The sequence below is a fragment of the Apodemus sylvaticus genome, chromosome 14 (assembly GCF_947179515.1).
Source record: "Apodemus sylvaticus chromosome 14, mApoSyl1.1, whole genome shotgun sequence".
NCBI classification, from domain to species: Eukaryota; Metazoa; Chordata; class Mammalia; order Rodentia; family Muridae; genus Apodemus; species Apodemus sylvaticus.
Genome location: NC_067485.1, coordinates 1,935,303 through 1,963,151, shown reverse-complemented (window position 1 = coordinate 1,963,151; position 27,849 = coordinate 1,935,303). Strand labels below are relative to the sequence as shown.

The 27,849-nt window shown below is 44.9% G+C and overlaps 1 protein-coding gene across 3 annotated transcripts in view; it reads right to left on the bottom strand.

Moving 5' to 3' along the window:
* Positions 1-8,385: 8,385 nt before the first annotated feature.
* LOC127665159 (protein patched homolog 1) overlaps positions 8,386-27,849 on the bottom strand; it is a 65,973-nt gene continuing 46,509 nt past the window's right edge. For all 3 annotated transcript variants that reach the window (XM_052157589.1, XM_052157591.1, XM_052157590.1), the window contains 9 exons: positions 26,348-26,490; positions 24,183-24,366; positions 22,201-22,481; positions 19,910-20,047; positions 17,856-17,998; positions 14,152-14,251; positions 13,483-13,737; positions 11,489-12,032; positions 8,386-11,073 (listed from right to left, as the gene is read on the bottom strand). In XM_052157589.1, the coding sequence (XP_052013549.1) occupies positions 11,490-12,032; positions 13,483-13,737; positions 14,152-14,251; positions 17,856-17,998; positions 19,910-20,047; positions 22,201-22,481; positions 24,183-24,366; positions 26,348-26,490 (1,787 nt within the window). In that variant the 3' untranslated portion in view covers positions 8,386-11,073; position 11,489. The remainder of the gene's footprint in view (positions 11,074-11,488; positions 12,033-13,482; positions 13,738-14,151; positions 14,252-17,855; positions 17,999-19,909; positions 20,048-22,200; positions 22,482-24,182; positions 24,367-26,347; positions 26,491-27,849) is intronic.

The following is a 27,849-nucleotide window of genomic DNA, read 5'->3' as shown; positions in this document are numbered from 1 at the left end:
GGTGCACATACTTGCAGGCAAAACAATTCAAACACACAAAAAAGAAAAATAAATCTTTAAAAAATAATATTGAAGGAAAAAGGAAGCAGTGACTATTTTTCTAGCATGCATGTACTTTTCTTCCAGGTAATCAATAAAATACAGACGTAGCTGCTATTGTAAAGGAATTTCGCAAATGTGAATATAATTCCCAACCAATATCCTTTAAGTTTATTTTTAAAATAGTAAAATATCACTTATGCTCCTACCCTCACTGGTATTTTTATTATTATTTCTCATTTATTTCCTTTCTACAAGATGAATTTATTCTTATTTTATGTATGTGTTTTGCCTGTGTATATATATATGCATATGTACCATGTGCATGCTTAGTACCCATGGAGGTCAGAAAAGGGTGTCGGACTTTCTGGGACTGGAGTTATAGACTAAATGAGCCACCACGTATGTGCTAAGAACAGCCATAATGGTGCTGGAAATTGATGCTGAGTCCATCTCTTCAGCCCCTCTCACTCGGGATTTTACTTTACTTATGTCCACCCTGCTGGGGAATGATCTCAGGTGCTACCCGATCCCTCCAGTGGACTCTGTCACGACCTCGACTCTGAAAACCCTCCTGAAGTTGAACCTTCATCTGCCTCCTAGGATTATTGAATTATCAGCTGTCTGTCTTATGCACCACTTTCCCCTCCAAGTTTCTATTTAGGTTGTTAGGAAAATGCTGGTGTATGTTGGTTAACATAATCTAACTCCCAGTTTATCAGAAGCTGCATGATAAACTTGCAAGCAAAGTATGTGTTATTATTATGCAAGGATCCAACTCTAGCCTCTCTTTTCTTACCTGTTATTGTAGTTGGTTTTCTGTTGCTGTGGTAAACTCAAGACTAGAAGAATCCTGGAGAGAAAACAGTTTACATGTTGGTTCCATCACTGAGGGAAGTCAGCATAAGAACTGAAGCAGAGGCCATGAAGCAACACTGCTTACTGGCTTGCTCCTCATGGCTTGCTCAGTCTGCTTTCTTATACAACCCAAGCCTGCATGCCCAGAGGTGGCACTTCTCACAGTAAGCTGGATCCCACACCAATTAGCAACCAAGAAAATTCCTGAATAGATGTATCCAACAAGCCCATGAGATGAAGCTAATTCCTCAATAGGGGTTTCTTCTTCCCAGGTTTGTCGAGTTGACAATAAAACTAACCAAAACACTTGTCTTCCAAGAACAGGTAGTGATACGAAGGGCAGAGACACAGACAAGGCAGAGCCATGGCCACTTTGAAGAGCATATGACACATCTATTAAATTAAAATTGAATCTCTTTTGTTGTCTTGGAGACAGGGCCTCTCTAAGACCCTGGCAGTCCTGGGACTATGTAGACTAGTCTGGCCTCAAACTCATAAAGATCTACCTGCCTCTGCCTCTCAAGTGCTGGGATTAAAGATGAGCACCACCACACCTGGCTCCTTAAACAGAAATCTTAAGAGGCAGAAAAGAGCACAGTACACTTGGATTTGTCACACTCTTCTGGTCTCCAAGGTCACCACACTCAGGGCATACACTCACATACACACACACACACACACACACACACACACACACACACAATGAACAAAAATAAAAGTAAATCTTGAAACATGAAGATAAGCCCTGCCTTTCACTCATCTGTCTTTTTGTTTTTGTCTTAGAATACCATCTCATGAGAAGACTTGGCTGTGTGGCAGAGAATTTCAGCAAGGCCTCACACCTGCAGATGCCTCCTCACTAGGCCTGGTTCACCTCTATGCTTGGTTCTCAGATGCCCTTTTCCTCCTCTATCATCCACACCTGTCACTCATCTTTGCTATTTCCTCTCACAGCTCCTTCTGCTGTTGGTTTATGGGGAATCTCTGCAGATGAGCCCTGTTTATTGGGCTCCTTAGGTATATAACCAGGGGCCTGTCACAGATCAAGCAAGAAACAGTTTTTCTTTCACTGCTACACAGGGATTTGCTTAAGCATCTTCATCTTTTTATTTATGTGCACATGTGCATGCAGAGGCCAGAGGACAATCTTGGGTGTAACTTCTCAGGAACTCCACCTTGGTTTAAGAGACAAAATTAACCACTTGCTGATTAGGTTAAACTGGCTGGGCAGTGAGCCAGAGGGATCCTCCTGCCTCTGCCTTCCCTGTGCTGGAATTATAAGCATGTACCACCCTACCCAGATTTTTACATGGGTCTGATAATCCAATGCAGGTCCTTATGCTTGCATAGCAAGCACTTTAAGAACTGAGCTATCCCCTGGCCTAGTTTGTGTCTTTCAGATGGATTTCAGTAGGTTTTGGTGCTGAGAGTATCTAGCTTGACTAATGAAAACAGAAGTCTTCTCAAGGAGAAGGGATGAGAGAACAGTCCAGCTGTGAGTTTCACATCCATGAGTTAACTTGATTTTGAACTAATTTTGAGTCAAAAGCATTTGAAAAAAGTTGTATGTGTATGAAACATTTGACCTTTTTGTTATATCCTAATTGATACAGAATAACACTTTTCACAGTATTTACATTGTATTATAAGTCATATAAAGATTATTTAAAATAGTAAGTAATATAAAGATCATTTAAAGTCTGCAGTAGGCTGTCTTCAGGCTGTACGCCAATGCTATACCATATGTTACAAGGAACTTGAACATATGAGGATTTAGGTGTCTGTGGAGATGCTGAGAGATGACAGCAGAGAGTGAGAAATCCAGAAGGGGCCAAATGTCACAAATGCACTCCTTTGAGAGTGTTTGAGCAAGCATGTGCACACATGACACATTTTGCAGTAGACCTTGGCTCTGTATTCAGCAATGGAAGAATAATTAATAAATTCAGACAGTCTTCCATTCCAACACTTTGAAAATTCCCCTGTAATTGTGTGTAGCTTATGATTACAGGCCATTAGAGACCATTAGTAAATGAAGTTGGAGATTTCAATCATGAAATGCAAACCTAACTTCATGTATTAATTGCTTCTAATTACGGAAGGACATTTTAGCCAATTAGCTTTTGGAATTTAGGTGTAATCAGAAGGAGAATTCAGAGATTTGCTAATTGCTTCCCTCAGTACTGCTGTTTGCTTTAGCACAAACATTTGCTGGGTGTGCAGGGTAGCATGTATGCTCCTGGATGTGCAAGATTTTAACATCAGTGTGGATGGGAGTCCTCTATGTCTTTGAAATTAACACATGAAACAAATGGGGGGAGATGAGGGCAATGAGGTAACAAACACCTTGATTGCTGTGGGCATTAGCAAGCCATATTGATGCTCCAGATTACAAGGCATCAAGGGTCCCTGGCAGCTCTAACCTTCCGTGAATCAGACATCTTGGTTTCTAGTAGCCTTCCATGATGCCATGCAAGATGGGAACTGTAAGGAAGGACAAAAATGTCCGTCGTGAGATGGACAAACATACCTCAGAGTTCAAGCATGAAGGACTGCCTTCTCTCCCATCTTGTAGACCATGGACCCCCTGAAGGAGGCCATTGGCCATTTTTTTTATATTTTTGTTTTCTTTTGTTTTGTAAGAGTCCTGGCTACTATGTTCATAGCAGCCCTATTTATAATTGCCAGATGCTGGAAAGAACCCAGGTATCCCTCAACAGAAGAGTGGATGCAAAAAATGTGGTATATCTACACAATGGAGTACTATTCAGCCATTAGAAACAATGAATTCATGAAATTCTTAAGCAAATGGATGGAGCTAGAGAACATCATACTAAGTGAGGTAACCCAGACTCAAAAGGTGAATCATGGTTTGCACTCACTAATAAGTGGATATTAACCTAGAAAACTGGAATACCCAAAACGTAAGCCACACATCAAATGAGGTACAAGAAGAAAGGAGGAGTGGCCCCTTGTTCTGGAAAGACTCAGTGAAGCAGTATTCGGCAAAACCAGAACGGGGAAGTGGGAAGGGGTGGGTGGGAGGACAGGGGGAGAGAAGGGGGCTTACGGGACTTTCAGGGAGTGGGGAGCTAGAAAAGGGGAAATCATTTGAAATGTAAATAAAAAATTATATCGAATAAAAAAAAAAGAGTCCTGGCTATCCTATAACTTTCTCTATAGACCAGGCTGGTCTTGAACTCACAGAGATCCACCTGCCTCTTCTTCCCAAGTGCTAAGATTAAAGGTGTGCACCACCACTGGCTGGCCATTGGCCAGTTCTTGACATGCTTCCAATCATTGCTAGTATCACCTCCTTTGAAGGGTGCATTCTTCTCTTTTTAAGATGCTGGCTTTGCTTTCTACTCATCGTCCTCTCTGATGGTGCTTCTTTGTTCCTGGTCTGCAGCAGAGGGCCTCCTGTTGTTCTCCATTCCTGCCTCATCTTGCTTTTCCTCTGGCTGCAGAAGCCTTTAACACCAGTCCACCTGATCCCACCATGGATTCACGGTTATAATTACAAAGGGGAGTCTTTGGCATCTCAACTCTGGCTTACTCCTACTGTCCTCCTTATTATATAATAACTCACCAGTCAGAACTTGCTCATCGAGATCTCCCCCATCGACATAATTTCTTCCTTTATACAAATAAACCAGGTTATTATCCACCCCACTCTGCTTCCCGAAAGAACACAAGCTGTTGTCCGTTGCGTGTAAAGATGGTGTCATTGATAAGAGGTATTTCCTGCAGCATTTCTCTCAGGAACAACTTGCTTGGCTTCATTGCCCTTGCTGTGCACTCTAACATCAAGTTGCTGGTAACTTCAGATGAATTAAGATAACACTCTCCAGGAAAACAGAGTGTCATGGAGCCTCCCTGTCTTCTCCCAACAGGCATTGCTTCTTGCTGAGGTCTCTCTATCTTAAAGAAAGGACTGTCCCCGTGTCTCAGCAGTGGTGATTCTCTTTGGTGATGTGCTCAAAGTTTTGACATTGCAACATGACATTGTCATCTTTAAAGTTTATACTGGAGAACCACACACTTGAGTTTCTCACTCCCTCTCAAATAGCCTCATGAAAAAGCTCTCATGTTTTAAGTTTATGGATTCTGTTTTTGTACCCTACTAATAGCTTTCCTTGGCCACAAGAGGCTGCATCCACAGACTGCATAGACACCTGCAGATTGTAAGCTCTGTTTCTTTTGCTTCAAGAGGGAATTCCTACAGAGAAGCCTTGACTTCATGTCAAAGAAATCATGTCATGTGGGAACATCCCAGCTGTGCCATGTCCACTGCCATCTGGGTCACTTACATTGGGTACAATTCTTTTTGTAACAGAGCCTCAAGCCCTCTGTTTGCTGGAGTTCCATGATCTGAACAAACCAGAGTATCCCTTGAAGAGATTCATGATAGTTCTAATTTTCTGGCAGTAAACCTATGCAGAAAATGGTGGTCAACACATCCTCTATTACTACTATGTGAACAATTAAACAGACTCATGCTTACAGTATATGTTCTCATTATGTTTCATTAAGAGCAATTAAAGGCTGGGCGAAAGGTCTTTTCAGATGACAAGGAGACCTCCATTTCTTCTTTTGGGAGGTCAGTTATCCAAACAAAGCAACAGTCTTTGTATCAGCCTGGCTGCTGCCTGGAGTTCAGAGGCCTGGAGCTTTCTAGTAGCTGTGGCAAATAACTTATGTGGAGAGAATGGGAGGGAGGGGGGAGAGAAACAGAGAGAGAGAGTGAGAGAGTGAGAGAGTGAGAGAGAGAGAGAGAGAGAGAGAGAGAGAGAGAGAGAGAGAAGAGGAGAGGAGAGGGAGGGAGGGAGAGAGGTAGAGAGGGAAGGAGGGAGAGGAGGAAAAAGAATGTGAGGGGTTATATGGGGTTATATTTACCTAGGTCCTGAATAAAGATGGCAGATTTTTTTTTCCCTCCCTCCCTCCCTCCTTCCAAGATGGCAGATCTTGATACACAGTTTAATTAAAATCTTGTCCCAGACTGTGATTAAAAATGAAGTTACTTATTAGCTATGCATTAATTATAAGGCACATAAACTGGCTGGCAAGATGTCTCAGCAAGTAAAGGTACCTGCTGCCTAGCCTGACAACCTGAGTTTTGTCCTTGGGTCCACATGGTAGAAGGAGAGAGCTGAATTCCATAAGTTGTCCTCTGACCTACACACATACAGTAAATGTAAAAAAAAAAACAAAAACAAAAACCAAAACAAAACAAAAAAAAAATAACCATAAAACTAGCAGTTGATCTTTGAGTTCGAGGCCAGCCTGGTCTACAGAGTAAGTTCCAAGATAGTTAGGGCTACACAGAGAAACCCTGTCTCCAAAACAAAAACAGAGAAAAGACAAATAACAAACAAACTAGCAAACAAACCTTAAAACTGGATGGCAATCAACCATCATCTTGTGGGACATAACATGTCTCAACAAAAGCTTCTCTCAGTTCTGGTTCTAATAAATGCTAGTAATATTTCCCATGCTGATTCAGGAAGTCCACATTCTCCTTGAGTTGAATTTGGAACTAAGTTAACATCTTTTATGACTTTCACCCTACAGAAGGGCTTAAGAACAGATCTATCAGAAGAAAAGATAACCCTTAACTTTTTTTTTTCTTAGTCTCTATTATGAAGGACACTGTATTAACAATATTTGATTCTCTCTCTCCCTCTCCCTCCTGCTGTATATACTTCTGCAAAGCTTCAGGGCTATTTCTCAGGAACATTTTTTCACTGTGTGTTTTATAACAAGTGGCCTGGGGCAGTGATTGGCTAGGCAAGTTCTCAACACTGAGACTGCACGTACAGCTTGTACCTGGCTTTACCTGGATCCTGGGGACTGAACTCAGGTCCTCATATTTGCACACCAAGTCCTTTCTTGACTAAGCCATCCCTCTAGCCCTGCTGGAGCTCACTGTAGGGCTTGAGTATGCCTCTTGGGTTTCTATACGATGGTCCCAGGCATCCCTGTAGAGCACATGGGATGTGGTTGATCCTGTCCTCACTCACCCAGTGACTCCACCGCCATTCTGACCTTCAGACACTACGTTCAGTCCTATTTCATTTATAGATGACATGGGATTCCAAGGTTTCAAGGGACTTGTCCTCAGCTGGCCAACTGGATGCTGGAGAAGCCTTTAGGCAGGAAGGGAAGACAGAGGGTCCCTCCTCCCCTGCCTGTTCTATCAGGGGCACATAGCCTCTGCTGAGGTCTGGCTCCCAGCTGTGTGGAGCACAACACTGGGAAGGGAGTTCCTGGGCCTGCATTCCCAGACATAAATACAAGGTTCACAGGTCTCAACTTTTTCCCACAGAGGAACATGTGTTTTTGTGGAAAGACCACACAGAAGAGTTGGGGCCGCTCTGTTTCCAGAATCTGGTCATTCAGCCTGAGTCACAGAGTGCCAAGGCCACATTAGCCTGGAGGAATTTACAGATTGTTCCTACTCTTAGAGCACACTCCTGGGTTTCCCTCCCACAGAACCCTGACTTCATGGGTCTCAGCAGCACTGGTTTCTGGGCTTTCTAGCATGCTTCTAAAGGCATGCTGACTCAAGGACATTTGAGTAGCACTGGCCAAATACCTGTCTTAAGAGGAACTGGCAGGCTTCTTCCTGAAGACCAGATTGTAAATATTTCAAGGATCTGCAGGCCAGTCAATCACTATTGCACACCACACAATTCTACCATTATAGTGTGAAAACAGCCATGAACAGTGCGTATCGATACGGCTGTCTCCTGACAAATCCATATAAAACCAGGAAGCACTCTTGGCTGCAACTGGATGATCCCTCCCTCTAGGACTCACCATGTACTTAGAATGGTTTGAGCCTCCAGGCCTATGGGGGAGCACTTATTTACAGTCACAAGAACAGAAGTGATCAGAAGAAACAGGTGTTATTTCTATTCATGTTTTCTTCATGTATGATGAGTTCATGATGAAATCACATCAGTGAATGCTTAAAAAAAAAAATCACCTTGTACCAGGCCAGTTAGTACTTCACCAACAGCTATACTGGGTCAGTTAGTGCTATGTCACCAGCTACAGTGATACTATTGTTTTGTATTTAAAATACTTCAAAATTTTAAATCAGTGTCTCTTTGTGTGTCTGTGTGGGTGAGCAAGTGTACAGGTGCCAGTGGAGGCCAGAAGAGGGCATCAGATCCCCCGGAGCTCGAGATAACCGTTCTGAGGGGCTGGCTCTCTGTAAGAGTAATTGTCACTGCTAACTAACCACTGATCCACCTATCCAGGGGTCATTTTTGTATTTACATTGAATTTGGCCATTCTCATTTCCCGTGTGCCTGTATGGAAAGGTAAGAAAAGGGAACACTCAGAAGAGTCATCAAGCGACTCCTTCGGTGTCCACAAAATAAACATAAAACAGTTTTCATAAGGCCAGTAAGAAGAAACAAACGGACGGCCTGGAACTTCCTGTGTGCATGTAACTTAAGAAACGTTCTAGAAACAAGCGCATAAACCAACAAGTTATATTATCTTTATTCATGTTAGAATTTCTATCAGTGTTTGAACATTAATATTTAGAGAGTTTTGTACATTTTCATCTGAGAACCGCACTAGGTCACCATGCTCACACCAACACTTTCCAGTCACATGGATCGCTGCTCACGAGTACTCTCTTAACACTGTTAAAACATACTCTCTCCCTTGCTGTCAGTTATAACGAAATGTGTCCTCACACCCATGTCTCAGCAAAGTTCCAGACATTATGGATTTCATCACATATAAATTCTTTAAAAATATACTTCTGTCAAAAGACTTGATGACTACTATGTACACTACAAAAATAAATTTTCATATAAATAAATTATATGGCATACTTTCATCTTTGTAATTGAAATGACACAAACTCATTTCCACCCAAATTGGCAGACGAGACCCAGTTTGAATATTTATTTCCTTTAAACTCCTTACACTAAAACCTACCATGAGTCTTTAATGTAAATGTTATATACTCTGAACTATTTAACATTAGTAAGCACTCTATACAAATAAAACTTCTGTTCAAAAGTAAAACATAACTGCAATAAGTGTTTCCAATAGAAATAAAATCCCTGCAAAATTTTTTTTTGTTATAAACTGGCATGACAAATTCTGGAGGACATTCTTATGATACAAAATTATAAATATCAGCAAAGATCTTCTCTTTTAAAAATTAAAACATCCAAATGAACAAACAATACAGACAAAATAAAACTATGAGACAGACAGAGACACACACTCTGACTTTAGTCTCCTGTCAGCTCTGTGTCCTTCCTGCCTTGGCTGATGGTATTCATGATGCACAGAAGCTGAGAGGATGTACGAACTTCTTCTGCCACATGTGCAAGGCTCAGGCACAAGGGACACAATTAAGAACCACAGCAAATGTGGCTTCAGCATCTTACATCCCCTTCCTCAACTCAGGGTGCAAGACATCTGAGCAGAGCTGGTGTTGGGTAGGCAGACAGTGGCTTGACAGGCATTAAGACAGTAGCAGTGGATGGCCAGGGCCTCTGGCACACACACAGAAAAAACATGCGTGTGTACACACACACACACACACACACACACACACACACACACACACTTACTTGGTAGTCACAGGTGGCTTCCAATTAGTACCTTACAGCTTGGGGGATAAGTTTTAGAGTCTGAGGGCACTAGATTACTGGTACTACTAGGGACCCATCCCCTTAAATTTTTCCATGAAGGATAGGAGGGATTCAGGGAAGCTCCATTTAGAGTACACTCCTCACAACAGCTTCCACGGGTGCTAGACTTCCTTCCTTTGAGACAAGTCCTCCATGTTTACTTGCAAGGGATAAGGGCATTTGCTCCCCTACCTACTAATTGCTGGCCAGAGACAAAGAAACCCAAACCTCAGGGAAAGGGAACACCTGGTTCAAAGAGCTTACTCTATATACTTTTATGGGGTGGCATCTTCCTGCTCTTTCACAGACATCACACTGGGTGGATGCTAACAGTGGGTAAGAGAAGGAAGTATGCACAGGAAAAGAACATGTGGAAAAAGAGTCCTTAGAAACTCACCACACATAGCTGACTGCACCACAAGTAGCCTACCCCAACCAGGCAGTCATAGCAAGGGAGAGACTCTCATTTGTAAAGGCTTGAATACAGACCTTCAATGAAACAGGTCTTTTGGGCCTGAATCTGGGGTATGGGGTGGGAGGCTGTGTATAATCACCTGAAAGGGGACAACCACACATCCCTCTATCACCCCAGCTGAGACTCACCATCAGGCAATGTCCTTTTTTTTTTTTTTAAACCACCAGTGATGACTGCTGACTATAGACGCCCTAATAGGCAAAACTATGTCTGTGAAAACATCTTCTCTTTGAAACACAAGGAGAGATGCTTGGAGGGCTACCCATGGCCTCAAAAGTTGCCACAGGCATGAAGCAAATTTGGCTTCTCTTGAATAGTCCCAGTAAAAGACCTGGACCTTCCCAGCTCACCTAGGCCAGAGCTAAGATCATACAAAGCAACAAAAAACACAAAAATGAACAACAATAAATCACAACACAGTACATTGGAAAGTCACATGCACACACCCACCCACCCATGCGAACTGTATACAACTACCCCTAGAGAAGCCACTGGGATTAACTTGTTTTCTTCATGTCTGCTCGTTAAACAATTACCACGCATAGCGTGTTCGAAAGTTAACAGTAACAATTCATCCTACCACAGGGTTGTGATATGCAAATTTAAAATATTTTAAACAGAAACCTTTACAAATAATCCTATTACATAAGCAATATTTGCATAGAATTATACAAGTAAATTATACAATATTTAAGCAGCAGCGACATATGCTGGGAGATTTTTAAAAACTAAGTTAAGCTTGGTTGCGGCACAGAGACCAATGTACACAGGGGAAACGACCCCTGTGGTCTCTCCACTCTGGGGCAGGAGTGGAGAGGCCCCAGGCAATAGACTGTACAGCATTTCCATGTATATTACATGTGTACACCTTTTAAATATTTATAGAAATATTTCACAAAATAATACAATCAGTTACAGTAACAATGAACTGCTTTCCCATAATTCCAAGCAGTTCTCTTCAAGCAGTCAGTTCTGGAAAGAGGTGGGGGCGGGGCTTTCCAATCTTTGGCCTCTTTGCTTCAGATTTTAATTACCCTTTAAAAGAGAACAAAAAAGGAGGTCACATAATGGTCACGACCACACTGAACTGTGAGCCTTACACAGTGCAGCTCTTTACTCTGGAAGGGCAACTGAGAGCCCTGAAACTCTGCAATGGGGCTGACCGGGGTGCTAAACACATTTCATCAATTTTTCACCCTGTAAAGTCATCTGCATGCTTGTTAGAACTCTGCTGTAAGTGCCCAGCAAACAGGTACAAGGTAAAGCTGTTAAACTGGCATTCAGGAGATTAATAGCGAAAGGAAAGAGATCCAGTTTGGAACGGTATTGTTATTCTAAGGATGAGAGTTTGGTCAACTTTGCCTTGGGAATTAAAGGTCCCCCAGGGTCCAGTTTGGGCCACTCCTCAGATGGCCCTGGGAAGCACCACTCGGACACCTCTGGCACACACCTCAGTTGGAGTTGCTCCCCCACGGCCTCTCCTCACACTCCACGTCCTGCAGCTCTATGACCTCCACCTTCGAGTCCCTCCTCTCACACCTGACATGAAAAGGCACATGGGGATCCTCGAACACCCCGTGATCAGTTTCAGGGTAGCTCTCATAGCCTGGACAGGGTCCCCCTCGAGGGTTGCGCCCAGGTCCAGGTGGGGGGTGCACAGCAACAGTCACAGAAGCGGAAGCTGTCACAGTGGTGACGGGCTGGCAGTAGCTGGGCACAGAGCTGCCCATGGCGGTGGACGTTGGGTTCCGAGGGTTGTGAGAACGGGCCCCACGGGGCCCTGAGCGGTCCCTATTGCTAGGGCCAGAATGCCCTTCAGTAGAAATTTCAAAAGCGTCTCTGCGCGGTCTGTAGGGGGGTGGCCGCAAGCCTTCTCTGGGAGGATCCCTTCGAGGCTGCTGGCCTTGCCGTCCAGGGGACAAGGAGCCAGAGTCCAGGTGGGGCTGTTGCCGAGGGTTCAGGGGAGGCTGATGTCTAGAGTCAGGATGGACCACCTGCAGAGGAGACATAAGTTAACACAGGAAGGATGGTGACCTTCCACCCACCAAAAAAAACCCATTCCTTTAGAAACCTCTAGGATGGGAATCCTGCCTGCTCCAGCACAACTGGCTAGAGGCATAGAGGCACTCCCCATAGCTACAGGAGCATCCCAATTCACAGCCAACTGCCCCACTCCGCTCAGTCCAGCCAGAGCCTAGGTTCTTCTCCTCAAAACTGGCAAGTCCTGGATGGCCAAGAGCCTGGGTGTCTTGGAAATATGCAGCCATATACAGAAGCTTTTAGAAGTCTAAGGCTTCCATTTTTGGGTCATATTAGCTTTGTTTCACCTATCCCCGTCCCCAAGCCAGATGTGGCCAGAAGCTAGTATACTATAAGAGCAGAGCAAAAACTTCCACACAGATAGTTCTGTTAGGCCATACATCTCTGCCTGACTATTAGGAATCTGGTTTCTGGGTCTCTGTACAAAGCTAGGAGCAACACAGTGGCCACATCAATCAAAAGGACCGTGACCAACTTCAAAGTTGGTGAGCTTGTACCTATTTTTAGGCTCCTGCTGAACAGAACCAGATTCACACTGCAGCTCAGCAGGGTATCGTCACGGGCATATGTGTGTGTGTGTGTGTGTGTGTGTGTATTGGAGGGGTGGACAGAGGATGAGGACACAATTCACTGGCCAGCCCCTCTCTCCTTCATGGAAGGCTGCTCTAGCCTGGGACACATTTCCTGTAAACATGGTGGGGGCCTCAGGCAAGCAATAGGAGCTTTGGAGCCTTCCTTAACTCTTCAAGGCTAAGCATCATGACTTGGGGGGTGGGCTGGTGTGGGTAAGGAAGAAGCCTGTGGATTCCTCACTACCTTCTGGAATCAAGTACTCGGGATGCTTCTGAGTACTTTCAATAGATCTCCAGCCATCTAAACAATAAGAGCTTGAAGCCACAAAGCTATAGGGAAAGCCTTAGATAGTAATTAAAATAACATTGTGCCGGGCCATTTAAAGGTACTAGAGGTGAGAGGAAAAAATAAATGCTCCTCGGCTGTTTGTTACGTCTCCTCATGTGGCGTTCTGAAATGACAGATAGTATGAAGGGACAAGAGAGGAGATAAAGGCCCTAAAGCAGAGTCCACTCTGAATGGGGCTGGGGATGAGCCCCAGGGCTTTGGGAATTCCAGGCAAGCATTTCACCGCTAAACTAAGCCTCCTGTAACAATGCTGGCACTGCCCTGTTTCAGTCCACAAGATTAAACTAGGAAGCACATCCTCATTTACAAAGAATGGCATGCTGGCAGTTCTCTGCGATTTGACCTGACGTGCACGCTTTTTTCTTGCACCCCATCTGTCTATGAGATCTGCTCCTCGGAGGAGGCAAGGGCCTCCCCTGAACCTCCTGGCACACTGCCACAGGACAAATGAATCTTCCCCAGTCCTTCCCTCAGGTGACTCACAGTGGACCGGGCAAAGACGGGGTTTTCTGTGGCTTCCACAATCACTTGGTGGGCAGGACCTCTGGCACCCTGCTGTGCTTCGTAATGCCTGAGCTCCTCACTGATGCCAGACACTGTGGTCTGAGAGCTGTACTCCGAGTCAGAGGAATCAGACCCGTTGTTCGTGTGACCAGGAGGCACGGCAAACCGAACGACACTTGCAGGAGGCTCAGGCGAAGGAGTGGGCAGTCGGTTTAGGCTATTGGCTGGAGACACCTGTTTAAGGAGATTTCTAATTAAAAGTGTTACATTTGTCTACCTGCTGGTCACCGGCCTCTGTGACCTCATAGGGAAACCCCACACTTTATATTCTATCTATTTCCCTTCTCCCGGCTATCTGGAAGATGATCAAGATTCTTTCTGGCACAAAAACATTGCCCCAACTCCCAACACCAGAAAAGTCAGACGGTATCTTTTACCTATCTTGTCTGTTCTGTTCAGCCCAGTTATCTAACGTAGAAAACCTTCCTTTACATATCCCCAAGATGGAAGCTGCCCACCCACTGGTGTACAACAAAGGGAAAAGTGAAACAGCCATTGTTAATGGATGCTAACTGGAAAGCTAATATGGCAGCACCTGAGTATCTCCATTAGGGGTGGTGTTGAGGGGAGCTCTGGGCAATCACTGACCTCAGGACACGGTCCAAAGAATGATAAGAGAACAGGCAGCAGAACCAATCCGTTGAGAACCCCCAAGATGGTGAGAATGGCCAGGACTGCAAAGAAGTATCTGGAAGACAAAGGGATATGGGACCTGTCAGTGTGGAAGGAGAGCATTCCACCCCCAGGCAACTCAAGGTACTTCTCACTAGGTCAGCTCAACAAACCAGCTCAGCAGAGATGTCAGCTACAAAACCGTAGCCCAAACTTAACTTAGCGTGGATTAGTTTAGGACTTTGCTTTTTTTTTTTTTTTAAATAATCCTTATGGCTCTGATGACCAGATTCCACACCCAGCAGAGTCAGTTCATGTACGGAAGGGGAAAAAATTGTTAATTTGCTGAAATCTCCTGCCTGTGATGCTATTTATGAATGTGTTACACCAACACAGAAATACGGGATGGAGCTAAACGGCCGAGCAACCTGAAAGCACAGACACAGTGCGGAGCGAGGGGCCCCTCTCGAGAACCCAGCAGAAGCAAACAAATGAAGTACAGGGCGTAGAATTTAAACAATTTGGCCCAGGAGGAAAAGCAGCCTGCTTCTGCAGGCAGCTAATCCACTGTGAAATGCCCCTGCCTCTTAACAGCAGAATCTCTAATTAAGTCTCTAGTGCATCAGGTAAGGCTTTCCCTGGGCTTTCATTAAGCACAACTTTCTGCCTAGAATTTCTCTGGGTTCCAGTTTTACCAAACAGCTCCAATTGCAACCTTTTTAGAACACAGGAACCAGCTTTCTGCAAAGAAAACGCTGCCCATTCTGTGAGAGCCGGGGCATTGTGCGGGGCGAGGGCGCTCCACAATGGCAGAGCTGCTCTGAAGGCCGATCTTTTGTTGAACAATTTAGCATCTTTGAATACTCTTGTTTTGCGTCAGCCAATTCAAACATAAAGGCTGAAGCACCATGGTAGAAGAGGGAGAGTGAACAGCGAGTTCTGCGTTCCCACCATTGAGGGCTAAAGGTCTGGGAGCCTTCAAGAATACCAAGGTAAACCTGTCAGCTAGGGCCCGCCTCTGGTCAGCACTCTGCACAGCTGGAGGGCGCACACTCCACGCAAGGATGCTTTTCTGGAACTAATGATTTCTAGGGCTTTGACAGAAAGGTTGGGGCTGGGGGCTGGGGGCTGGGGGCTGGGGTTAGGATGTCCTGGAAAGAAAGAGAGAAGGCTACATATCTGTTAATGGTCCCCTGGATCGTAAAACTGAACAGCTAACCTACAATGCCATGTCTACGTATGTTTTGACATCAGATGAAAGGAGAGGGAATTCCTATAAAAATACAAATACCTTACAGCTATTGTAAACACTAAAACCTGCTGAGTTGCATTAGTAAAAACCCAAGCCGCCAATGTCTTGCTCTAACATAAACTGTGGAACTTTTGGTGGAGGCATATATCAACGGCAGGCATTAAGACATTTGCATCCCATCCATCTAGCTGCAACATAAACAGACCAATTAGATTTCTGACAGCTTCATGTATACAGTGTCTGCTCATTTATTTGATTCCAGCGAGGACTTTATCCATCCTATTTTAGAAAATGGGAAGGCCTTCTGAGTGCTTGAAACAGAAACCCTGGTATCTCTGGGAGGGAATGAGCAGGCCCAGCTAGGACAAGACGAGGGGATAAGTTATGTTCCTTAGCATCCTCTGCAAAGCTGTGCACCAGCTCCTCAAGTGACTTGACCTGCAAGGTCTCCACACACCCAACTTTTCTTGGCTTTGAACTCCTTGGGGAGAGTTGTATTTTCCAGTTCCTGCCAACCATAAGCCACACAGCAGAGATGGGTTGCCTGCTAATTGCCAGTAATCACAAAAGAAGGCATCTGTGAAGCCAGCATTACCTTTGTGTTGGCAGAGCCAAGAGACCATACTAAATCAGTCTCATTTCGCATTGGGTATTTTATACCAGTAAGACAAAGCTAGTATCTGTGTAAGAGTATGCAGAAGAAACAAATAACAAATCAACACTTTAAAGAAAACAATCCCAAACCAGGATCTAAGAGCAACTGTCTCAATGGTATTTGGCAAATGAGAATCTAATGAGAGGTTCACTAACTTACTAATAGGCTGTGTGAATACTAGCCTGCTCAGGCTCACCTGGGAGCTGTCTGGAGAGACCTGTCAATCTGTACTTTGATGAAGGAACATATTATTATATAGGAGTTCTAGTCTACCTTGAAATGGAGGCAATCTCAGCCTACTCTATCCACAATGAGCCAAACATACCCTCAGTCAGAAAGACTAACATGCCAGAAACTTGGCTGCACAAGATGCTAGCTATGCCTCAAGACTGGCCAATGAACTCATGACCTTTCTTTTTCCTCCTCTGGTAGTGGGGACTGAATTCACTTGTCCCATACATTCAGCTAAAACTTCTAGCTAAAAATCCCTTTTTTATTTAAAAAACGTGAACTTCCCCTACTTGGCCAGCCTATGTGTATACATGTGTAAAGCTTGATTAGAGTCAGATGTGGAAGCACATGTCTATAATTTTAGCACTTAGGAGGCTGAGGCAGGACTATCAGTAATTCAAAGCCATTCTTTGCTATGGGAGTTTGAGGCAAGCATGGGCTACATGAGACCTGTTTCGTAAACAAACAAAACCCAAGATACCCAACCACTTAAAAAGCATTTTCTTATCTCCTTCACACTTTCCTGCTTTTAGTACACACTAGTGTTTTCCCTAAAGAGTAGCAGAGGGTACAGGAGTGCTAACCCAACCAGGGTAGCACAGAGTGATCCTGTTTCAAAGAGTACCAATAAAAGAAATCCTAAACAACGCTACCAAGAACAGCTGGATTAGGCCATCTCTTCAGACATGGAGCACCCTATACAGCCTCTTGCTTCTGCTTATTCTAAAGACATGCTAGTATCTTTAAACATTGTTTTTTCCTCCCCAGTGGATCATGGTTTTAATCTAGTAGTCACTCAGTAAAGCCAACATTGCTTTAGAGGTGTTTTTTTCTTGGGTGGTTTCCAAAATAAAAACTCACTGTCCTTTACTTTGCAAAGTCAGCATGTTCCCCAAAGGAACAAAATCTGGCCTTGTAAAGATGCAAAGAGGAGTGCACAGGCCAAGCTTAGAGTCTCTACATTTGACCCTACAGTCAGGTGTTCAGCATTTATGAAGCCTCAGAAGGGATCCAAAAGCAAAGTCTGGGTACACTGCATTCATTTCCAGTGTATACGGAGAGCTAGGTGACCATAATGGAGGTAGACTATGTTTTCTTTCTACAGTTTGCTTTAAGGCAAGGTCTCATGTATCCCTGACTATCCTCAAACTCAACATATAGCCAAGGACTGGGATTACAGATAAGACACCTGTACCCGTTTTACATGATATGAGAGATAGAACCCAAGGCTTCACGAATGCCTAGCACCCCATGAGGTACATCCCCATCCCTTCCACAGTTCTGAAGGAGAGGGAACCTCATTAATTACCGGAAGCCACAGTCATCTCTCTGTAGATGTTTGCAACTGGAATCTCAACACGTGCGCTACCACATGCTCTTTTCATGCTGTGGAGTTGCCTCTACTCTAAGCCAAGATACTGCTAGACTGGGATGCCTGTAAGAGACAGGCTGAGACTCACCCCCTACTGGACAGAGACTGAATAAGCAGCAAAGACAGTAATGATTTTTTTGTATCAAGTCTCCTCTTCCATTTCTGCTTACCTGACAATGAAATCAAATTCGGATCCTGCAAGCATCAATACACCCAGCAGAGTGGACACAGCACCGTCCAGAACAGGAGCGAACATGTGTTCCAGAGCAAGCATAGCTCTGTGGTTCTTGTCCCCGATGGCTGTCAGAAAGGCCTGAACAAAGGAAAAATTGAGATGGTCACATTCTAGGTGTGGTAAAGTGCTCAGCTGTGCCTATACTTGGGTTTTGTTGATTTTTCTCAGGTACCTTGGACTGCCCTCAAACTCACTACTGTACAAGAATGACCTTGAGCTGAACCCTCCTTGTTCCATTTCTGTAGTGCCAAGGTTTACAGGTGTGCACCACTATGTCTGTTTTTTTGTTGTGCTGAGGATAGGGCCACCTTACCTGTAGCCCCTACCCTACAAGTTAAGTAATGCTTAAGTTTCTGTAGACGGAGTCATCTCAAACAGACTGCTCTATTGTTAAGAAAGAAAAAATTATCCAAAATGTAGCAACATAGCCAAAAGGATGACTGACTTTTTAATATCATGATAAAGCATTATTAGGTCTTCTGAAAAAAGAGTGTGTATAGGAGCTTTGCTCATAAGTCTCTGCTTACGTCTGTCCACCATATGCTTGCCTGAGACCCACGGGAGAAAAGGGCCTTAGATCCACTGGAGCTGAGTAGCAGGTGGTTTTGAACTTATGCTAGCTAGCCAAGCCCTCTACCAAATGAGCTGACATTCCAGCCTTAGCTCTGGAGGAGATACTAGACCCTGCCTCTCCGCTTTTTCTCCAAAACCCATGCTCAAGAGTTTACTGCTTAGCTCCTACAATGTTTACTTGTTCTCACCGAATCTGGATTCATTACAATGCCCTGTTCATAGTACTAAGCTATGGCTCCATTAATGATAATGCAGATTCTGAACAAAACCCAAAGCATGGTAGTCCAGGCTTATAATCCTGACAGGCAGATCCCTGGACTTTGCCTATCAGCCACCCTAACCTACTCCAGACCAGCGAGAGAATCTATCCAAAAAAACAAGGCAAATGGTTTCTCAGTAACAGTATCAGTTACCTGCCAGTCTCCACAGATGCTCGCAGACACATGCACGCAATTCACACTCATGGACAATTCTGAGATACTGTTCCTAAACTATCATCTTACTAACAGCTTCAAACCATGTTCCTTCTGAACATACACACCCACAGCCCATGAGAGCGGTGACAGCTCTGAGAGGCTACAGAAGGCACATGCCATGTGCTACACCCAAAGCACAGTGCTGGAAAAGCAGTGGTAACATCTAACTTGGGTATTCCAAACACTAGCAGTTATTCAGCCAATACTATTTATCAAATGCCTGTCAACAGGCCCAGGTACTTAACACTATGAGCCTATCTGTAGGCAGATTAAACTGCAGAATGCTACAAGGCTTTTAAGTAGTTTTCTCATCTGTGTGCAAACCACCAGCTCATCTTCTGGATTCTAGACTCTCTTTCTGGTTAATTTCTTCCAATAACAAGGCAGTGTATAAAGAAAGAGGGGCCAACATCCTGGTGAAACTATCCCTGGTTTTCCTGTTTTCTGCTGCCATGGATGCATGCAGAAGCTGGGAGGTCTACAGAGCTGGGTGGGCTGAGGTGGAAGAGCAGGCTCTTCAGGACTGTGCACTCAAGCTTTAATTCGCAAGCCTGAGGGTATGTCTGTGGCTGCCAGCTACCTCACCCTAAATTATGCTATCCCCACCAAGCCTCTGAGGGAGGTCTTGCTTTACCCTAGCTTTATGACTATATTTAAAACAGTGTGGATGTTTGCCCTGGAACAGTGGTGACAACTTTGAAACTGAGTGCTACTAGTCACAAACCAACACCTTTGTGCAAAGGCCTTGCAGGCTTCTCTAAATACACTGCAGTGTGTGGCATGCGGTCCTATTCCCTCCCCGCCCCCCATCCCGTCAGAACATTTCAGACCTCCTTGGGAAAACTGTGCCTGAAGCTGTCCCTGTGATTTATGGAAACTCGAGACCCAGACTCCTTTGCCCTGTCAGTGTGAGCCAGTTTCCCCGAAGAACCACTCATACCAAAGCCACGTGGACGGTGAACTCCACTCCGATGCCAACAGATGCAATCAGGATGACCACAGGCACAGCACTCAGCTTGATTCCAATGAGGCCCATCATGCCAAAGAGCTCAACGGTCATCAAAGCCAGGACCATGACCTTGAGGGAGGAGCACACGCTTAGTAAGTCAGCTCAAGGCATGCTAGAGTAGCAAACAGTACAAATTCAAGGTCTCAATATGGCCTCATTTGGGGGTGGGGGTTGGGCAACAATATACCTGTTACCTACTTACTATATAAAGTACTTACTTTCTTTACCCCTGAATAACTTGCCTAACACTTCAATTTTCTGTGTGAATGGAGATGTTTGGACAACTTATTGTCATGCTAAAAAAGCTCAAAAAAGGTATTTGTGAGGGCAAAGTTTAGCATTTATGTGTGTGTGTATGTGCATGTCTGCCTGTGTGTACAGATGTGTGTATGTGTGCATGCATTTGTATGTACAGGTGTGTGGGCATGCATGTGTGAGTGTATCTATATGGGTATATGTATGTGTATGGGTGTGTGTCTGTGTGTATGAGTGTGTATGGATGTGTATGTGTACTGGGTGTGTGTGCATACATGCATGCACACATTCTAGAAATCAAGCCTAGAGGTTGTTCTCAAAAGCCTCCTTGTTGTTGAGAAAGGTGAGACCTGAAGCTCACTGGTTAGGTTGGCTGGCCAGGCATCCTCCTGTTTCTGACTCCCAAGTCTCACTGTACCACACCTAATACCACACAGCCTTGTGCAGCAAGTATTTTAAAGCTATTTACCAGTTTAATAAGTAATCTTTGCAAGTTATTTTTCTAATATTCCTATCCTAGAAAAGGAAAAATAAAGGGACCACACACTGAAGGCATCTATGAGGAATTGTACTATCACAGGGTACAGCGTTTCCCCTGCTATTATTCCATCAGCCACACAGCATTTACACTGTAGTAATTATTATAAGTTACTAGAGATAATTCAGAGTATAAAGCAGGATGTGCAAGGTTACATGCAGTATTATATTGCTTTAATACATCCGTCTTGGGTCTCAAGGGGACTTTGGTACACAGGGGTCCTGGAGCTAACACCTAGGACAACTGTGGTTCATAACAAAGCTTTTTAACCTTGAGCACCAGAAAGTAACCTTTATCTCCTTGTGTTCATACGCAATGTATTTTATTGTTAAAGGTTGCAGCCTAAAGAAAGCTGATGGACCAAAGGAAGAGACCTGAGAGTGGGCTAGGCCACTGGAGGTCAGGTGTCAGGTTATGGGGCCTCTGCTTAGGAGATGGGGAGCAACAAGGACCCACAAAGCAGACCCTCAGGTTTAAGCAAAGGCTTCCAAGAGCCTTTCATCTTTAAAAAATGTGTGGAGGAATGGTAAGAAAATCTACAAGGTAGACTTTGGAGTTTCTTGTGCCAAGGAGGAGAAAACTTATTCATAACCCAGGAGGCTTTTGTTGCGAATCTCTGTCACTCTCACCACATGGAGGAATGAAAGAAAATGATCTCTTCTGCACGGGGATAGGACAGTAGATGGTGGCAGAGGTCAGGAGAAATAGTGAAAGATGGACACCATCCACAGCCTAAGTGCTGTGAAGACTTTTACAGACTAAACATTTACCTTTAATGTACCTGCTGCCCAGACTCGGCACAGAAACAAAACCTGTTTTTATAATTCTGGCATTTTAAAGGCAATAGGAGAGTTCATGGAGCTTAAGCAATGCCAGAATTTCAGACTCTACACGGACTCACTTTGAATCTGAGGGTGATTTGGAAAAAAATGTTGCCCCAAACTGGCTGTGAGCAGCAGTTCACCATTTCCCCGGGGAGATCCAGGGTACCCGGCACAAAAAGCCCGCCCAAGAGTCATCGTCCCCCACCCCGCACTAACTTCTGTAACTTCTCTATGCATGCTTCCACGTCGCACACAGAAGGACTTTCTGGGATGAGGACGCACAATGAGACTTTAGAATTAGAAAATCATTTATACTTTTGGTTATTTCTAACTTAATAAATTTTCAGCACTTTAACACAGTGTGCTCACAAAGGCCCCGTGCAGTTTTTAATGCCGTGTGAAAGGGACACGGACTCTAGCGTTAAGGGATCTACCTTCCCCATGAACCTCACCACCTCAAGTAGAATAAATATCTTACAGATGATGCAATCCATACCCTCCTCCTCCTCCTCCAAAAGCCCAGACATAAACAAAACTTCCCGGCTGCAGCGAGAGCTGTGCTGAAAGGAATCCGACTTCCATAAAGACCCTTGTAATAAACTTACAATGATCCCGGCCGTCCAGGGGTTCAGGAGGAAGACTGCACACACTAGAAACGTGCAGGCCAGCACCACGCTGATGGCTAGCAGCAGCCAGTGGCGCAGGCTGATGTACTGCTCCCAGAACAGGAAGGGGTAGCCATTGGGGTAGCTGGAGAGTCCCAGGCTTGTGTAGTTGTTACAGATGACTCTCACTTTTTCTATGGCTTCCACAAAGTCTGAGGTGTCTCGGAGGCCGTTGAGGTAGAAAGGGAACTGGGCATACTCGATGGGCTCTGCTGCTGGGACTGGAGAGAGGAGAAGTGAGGTAAGGGAGGGACCTTGGTGAAGATCCTCCTCATCCCAACTCCACAGACACTGGGCATGAAGTAAAGAGAAGAGAACTTCCCCAAAGTCCACTTGTTAGCTTTCTACCAATGAAAAGAACAAACAATGAATAATTCTGGGTCTTTACAATATTCCCTGTTTAAAATTTCTCAATGTGTGTGTGTTGTGTGTGTGTGTGTGAGAGAGAGAGAGAGAGAGAGAGAGAGAGAGAGAGAGAGAGAGAGAGAGAGAGAGAGAGCATACACATGTACAGGCACAATGTGGAGGCCAGAGGACAATTTCAGATTTCAAAATCTTTTCCTAACTTCCTTGCAAAAAGTCTCTTGCTGTTTGCTGCTGCATATTCGAGGTTAACTGGCTCTGGATTCCCAGAAATATTCCTCCCCCCTTTCTCCTCTTGCCATGTGTACTGGGATTACCAATATGCTACCACACCCAGCTTCATGTGGGTTCTGGAAATTCAAATCCAGTCCTCATGCTTGTGTGGTAAGCTCATTACCCATTGAGCCATCTCTCCAGCCTATGATCAACACTTTGAATTTTATTCGATAGTGGCAGGGGTGTAGGAATTGGGTGGGCAGAGGAAGGCCACTATGATCTGCTTGTTTTTTTTTTTTTAAAGGTTTTGATTTTATTATTCCAGAAGCAAACTTAGAAGTTGAAAATACTGTTTTTATTCCTACATCAATCTGTTCCCCTTGACTATTTATAAGACCAAAACAATTCCAGAGTCATGCCTTGCAGAAAAAAATACTATACTTTCTGGTCCCTTAGTGACCTAGCAACCTAAACCTTCTCTGCCTCTCTAATGCAATGCTAAATCTTCAGCAACAGGGGAAGAAATCCTCACACAACAAGCACTTAGTTACTGCCCTTGTGTGTTCCACACCCTTTGGGGTCATTCAGTTGACTTGCTAAACATGATTTGCCCTATTATAATCTCAACTATAAATTTTCATTAAGACAACCCTTGGCTGCTTGCCACCAGGCTCTGGGGTTTAGGTACAGGGGAGTTCAGACTGCTGCCTGCCCTGCTTGCAAAAAGGACCCGTCTTCTTTCTCATGTCTTCTCTTGGCCCAATATCCAAAGCATATGCTGCTACTAACATCTCCAACGTAAATGCAAATCAAATCCACACAGAGCCACCTTCCAAACCTCAGGCTTAGAGGTGAAGGGAAGAGGAGAGCACTGATGTATACAGACTTTTCCTCTCCACTTTAAACAGCTCTGACAGAGCACAGGTGCTTGGTGGCTTATAGAAAATGACCCAACATGCCAAAAATCCCTTCAACACCACAGTTGACAAAGTTAAGATAAACATACAATCCCTAGCGATAAAACTCGGCAATAGTAAAATAACACTCGACATGGAGGCGTCCTCAGCTTTCACACGGAACAGCTGGCATCAGGAGAAACGCCTGGAGTTAAAGCTACAAAAGGAGGTTAGAAACGCTCACTTCTCAACGTGAGAGAGCAGGGCTGTGTTCCATTACACATCCTCATCTGTCTCCCAGAGTTTTAAACTAAAAGAAATATATTGTTCTATTTACACTTTTGAACTCTGGGTAGTGTCAACGGATGAGGCTGTTGCTGAGCTCCAGGCAGTGACTGAAGGGGCCTCTGAGAGCTCCCAGCCTCTCAGAACAGGAGCGCTACTTACTTCTCAGCCTGGTCTCTGGCATGTAGTCAGCTTTGTCGTGGACCCACTCTGGTCGGTGAGGCCGGATGTTGGCCTGGGAGGCAGCGTAAGCCACAGGGTCATTGCTGACCCAAGCAGTCAGGTAGATGTAGAAAGCGCTCGGATTAATGATGCCATCTGCGTCCACCAGACGCTGTTTAGTCAACTACAAAATGGGAAGAACAGAGTTCATTCAGAATAGGCTGTGGGGTAAACACACTCCTGCTGGGAGAGCAAGGCTTTGTACCCACATTTCCAACAAACAGTAGAATACCCATGCCTCCACAGTGCCCCAGTCCCGCAAGAATACCTTTGATGTCTTTCAAAATACACTTATTGGGGGATACAATCACCAGCGTGTTTACAGCAAACACACAGTTCCGCAGATGGCCCAGGAATTGGCTGAACCAATTAAATCTGAATGCTAAAAAAGACTGTCTGCAGCCAAGGCGGGGAATGAACAATCTGGAAAAACATATTTATAGGAGGGGCAGGGGGGAAACCTGGCAAGCATCCCTATCCACGTCTGTGTGCAGTTAACCTCTGTTGTTAACACTGAAGGAAATACCACCCAGTAAATGGAGGGAGCTATAAAATAAAACAGCATCTGTATAAATTTTGCTAACACAGCCTCCGATGACCTGTGTATTCAAAAAAAAAAAAAAAAGCCCATTACCAGACCAGGGAAGACAAAGATGCAAAGCCAGGGCCCTTCTACACCTTGGTCAGATTCAGTGGCCACATCTGCTCCCTCTACAGTAGGTCTTGTGGGCTTTGCTTAGGTCAAAGACACTATGAGACACAGTGTGGATTATATATATGGTAGATACATCAAAAAAATTTCCTGTTTACTTTAGACCCAGGCCCCCTTCCAATGTTTGGTCTTTCTTAACAAACACCAGTGACAGAAGTTCACAGAGAAAAGAGTAGGGGAATAAAAAGCATGGAAGAGACGGGGGTGGGGGGTAGGGGTGGGAGTGAGAGGGGGAGTAGATGGCAGGGATCTGGATTCAATTAATCCACGGGATCTCTAACAACTGTAGGTCCTCAGACTGTCTCTGGAATTACATAGCACAGCTCCTGGCCTCTACGCATGCAGCACGCTCTTCTTTCTCCCAGGAGAGGAAATGATATCTCGGTGCCTGGCCCCCACCACAGGCATCCCACAGACTCCCTGATCCCTAACTCCAATTCAGTCCATCCCCGCCATCCTCTCAGGCAGGCTGGTCTGCTGTACCCTTGTCAGGCCCAACAGCTCATTCTACACCACTATAGAGCACCAAACTTCATGCTCCACAATGACTCCAAACAATGTACTTTGTAAATCTGTCACCTGTAGTGCCAGCAGAAGGGAGAGAGGACAATATGCAGGGCTGACAAGGAGATCATTAAGAAGATGTTTTCTGCCTAAAGATATGGAAGGTAAACTACCAAGAGCAAAGAGGCCCGGGCCTCACCTCAAACCCCGGGTGCAAACACATCGCTAAACATGCCTGAGGAAACCATATGGGATATGCTAGAGTCCAAGTACTTCAAATACAGAACACTATCATGAAGAGCAGCTTTTAACATACTGTGGCGTGGCTGCATGCTTCTACACATGCTTCTGTTAGCTCTACTCAGGAGCAGCAAGCATCTACTACTGAGGCCAAGCTGACCCCAGAAGGCATTAAATAACAAATACATCCTCAACCTCTAGTGACTTCTCTCATGTCCTAAACCACCCACCTACCCAACCTCTGTTCAAATGACTGCTCCCCAACAAATCCACCATCCCATGTCTGAATATAACTGAGACCACAGATATATTTTCATATAACACACATTTCAGTATTAAACTCTGAATGCCCTGTATGGGTTGGTGCTTCCCATCACTGGGAAAAGTCCAGTGTCTACACTGTGTTTTGTTCATTACTATTGTGTTAGAGGCAACACCTGTCTGTCCTCTCACTTGACAGGCAGGGAAAGGGAAGTTTTCTGGCTAGCTTGAGGTCACACAGCTAGATGGTGGGACGAGATGGTTCAGAGCCAGTTCAGGCTTCTTCCTACCATCATCTATCACTCCAGGTCTTCATGGAACACAAGGTGGGATTTATACACTGCCAGCCCTACTCCACGGGCCAGCTGCCTAGATATAGCGTGAATACCTGACTAATGTCGATGGGCTTGTCTCGACTGCCAGTCTGCACCAGGAGTTTGTAAGCGAGGACCCCATCATCCGATCCATTTTTATAATTGTTTGGCATGATCCTCCCAGTTTCCCAGTCACTGTCAAATGCATCCTGAAGTCCTACAAACAGAAACATGTGCAACACATTAAAACCTGGCCTGAGAGCCTTGGTCCAGAGGGATTAGGCTGAGGACAGGAGGCAGGGCAGGCGACTTGTCTGCAGTTTTCTCTCACTTAAGGAAGGGCTCCTGATCTGCTAGTGAATGAACTGTGGTGCTAATCAATCAATGCTCAGAGGGAAGAATAAAACACACACACGGTTTACTTAAACTAAGGAATGAAAGTCCAGGAACAAGACAAACTGAGAACTGGCTGTTCTTCCACAGGATCCAAGTTACCACTCTGGAGGGCACACAACTACCTGTAAATCCAACTCTAGAGGTAACTGTCTCTTCTTGCCTCCATGGGCACCTCTCTCTCTCATACACACACTCTCTCTCTCTCTCTCTCTCTCTCTCTCTCTCTCACACACACACACACACACACACACACAATCTTTTGAAGAAAACACACAAAAGATGGAAAGGAGAGGAGGGTGTGGCAGTTCATGCCTTTAATTGCAGCACCTGGGATGCAGAGGCAGCAGATCTCTGAGTTCAGGGCCAGCCTGTTCCAGGATAGCCAAGGCTATATAGAGAAACCTTGTCTCCTCCAAAAGAAAGAAAGGAAGAATGAATGAGAGAAAGAGAGAGAGAGAGAGAGAGAGAGAGAGAGAGACTGATTCATTATGTATCTCTGCTTCACTTACACCTTGACTTCACTATGTAGGTCAGGCTAGCTTGGAACTAACAGAAATCCACCTGCCTCCCAAGTGCCAGGCTGGCTCAGCTATCCCTCCCTCCCTCCCTCCCTTCCTTCCTTTTTCTTCTAACAAGAGAAAAGAGAAAGCAAGGGGGAGAAGACACATACCATATCCATTAACCATTTCATGTCACACAGGGAGCTATGTCAGGAGTTCTTCACCAAGACCAGAAAATCTACCCAGAGCAGTAAAAAAAAATCACATTCAAGCTCTCAACTTGGCTGCCCCTGGAGCCAGGGTGAGGGGAACACAGCTCTGTCAATCCGATCCATCTGTTTGACTTGTGCAGCTAATACAAGCTGTAGGATCTGCTGCCAGGTGGTGTAAAGATCACAGCCAGCCCCTATTCACTCTCCTCCTGTTCTCTTCCTCCCCGCCACCCTTCCTTCTAAGTAGAGGGATGTGTGGAGGAGAGGGAGCACAAGGAAATACCTCACAGGGGAAATTTGGATCTGTTTGAGAACAGGAAGCCACAGGCCTACACAGGGAAGCTCTGTGGGGCTCGGTGAGAACAGATGACAAACCGCAAGCCCTGGGCGGGAAAGAGCGAGCCTTCTGGGCTGGGGGATGGGTGAGCCCACCAGCTCACCACACACAGCTGGGCTTGGCCGCTGTAA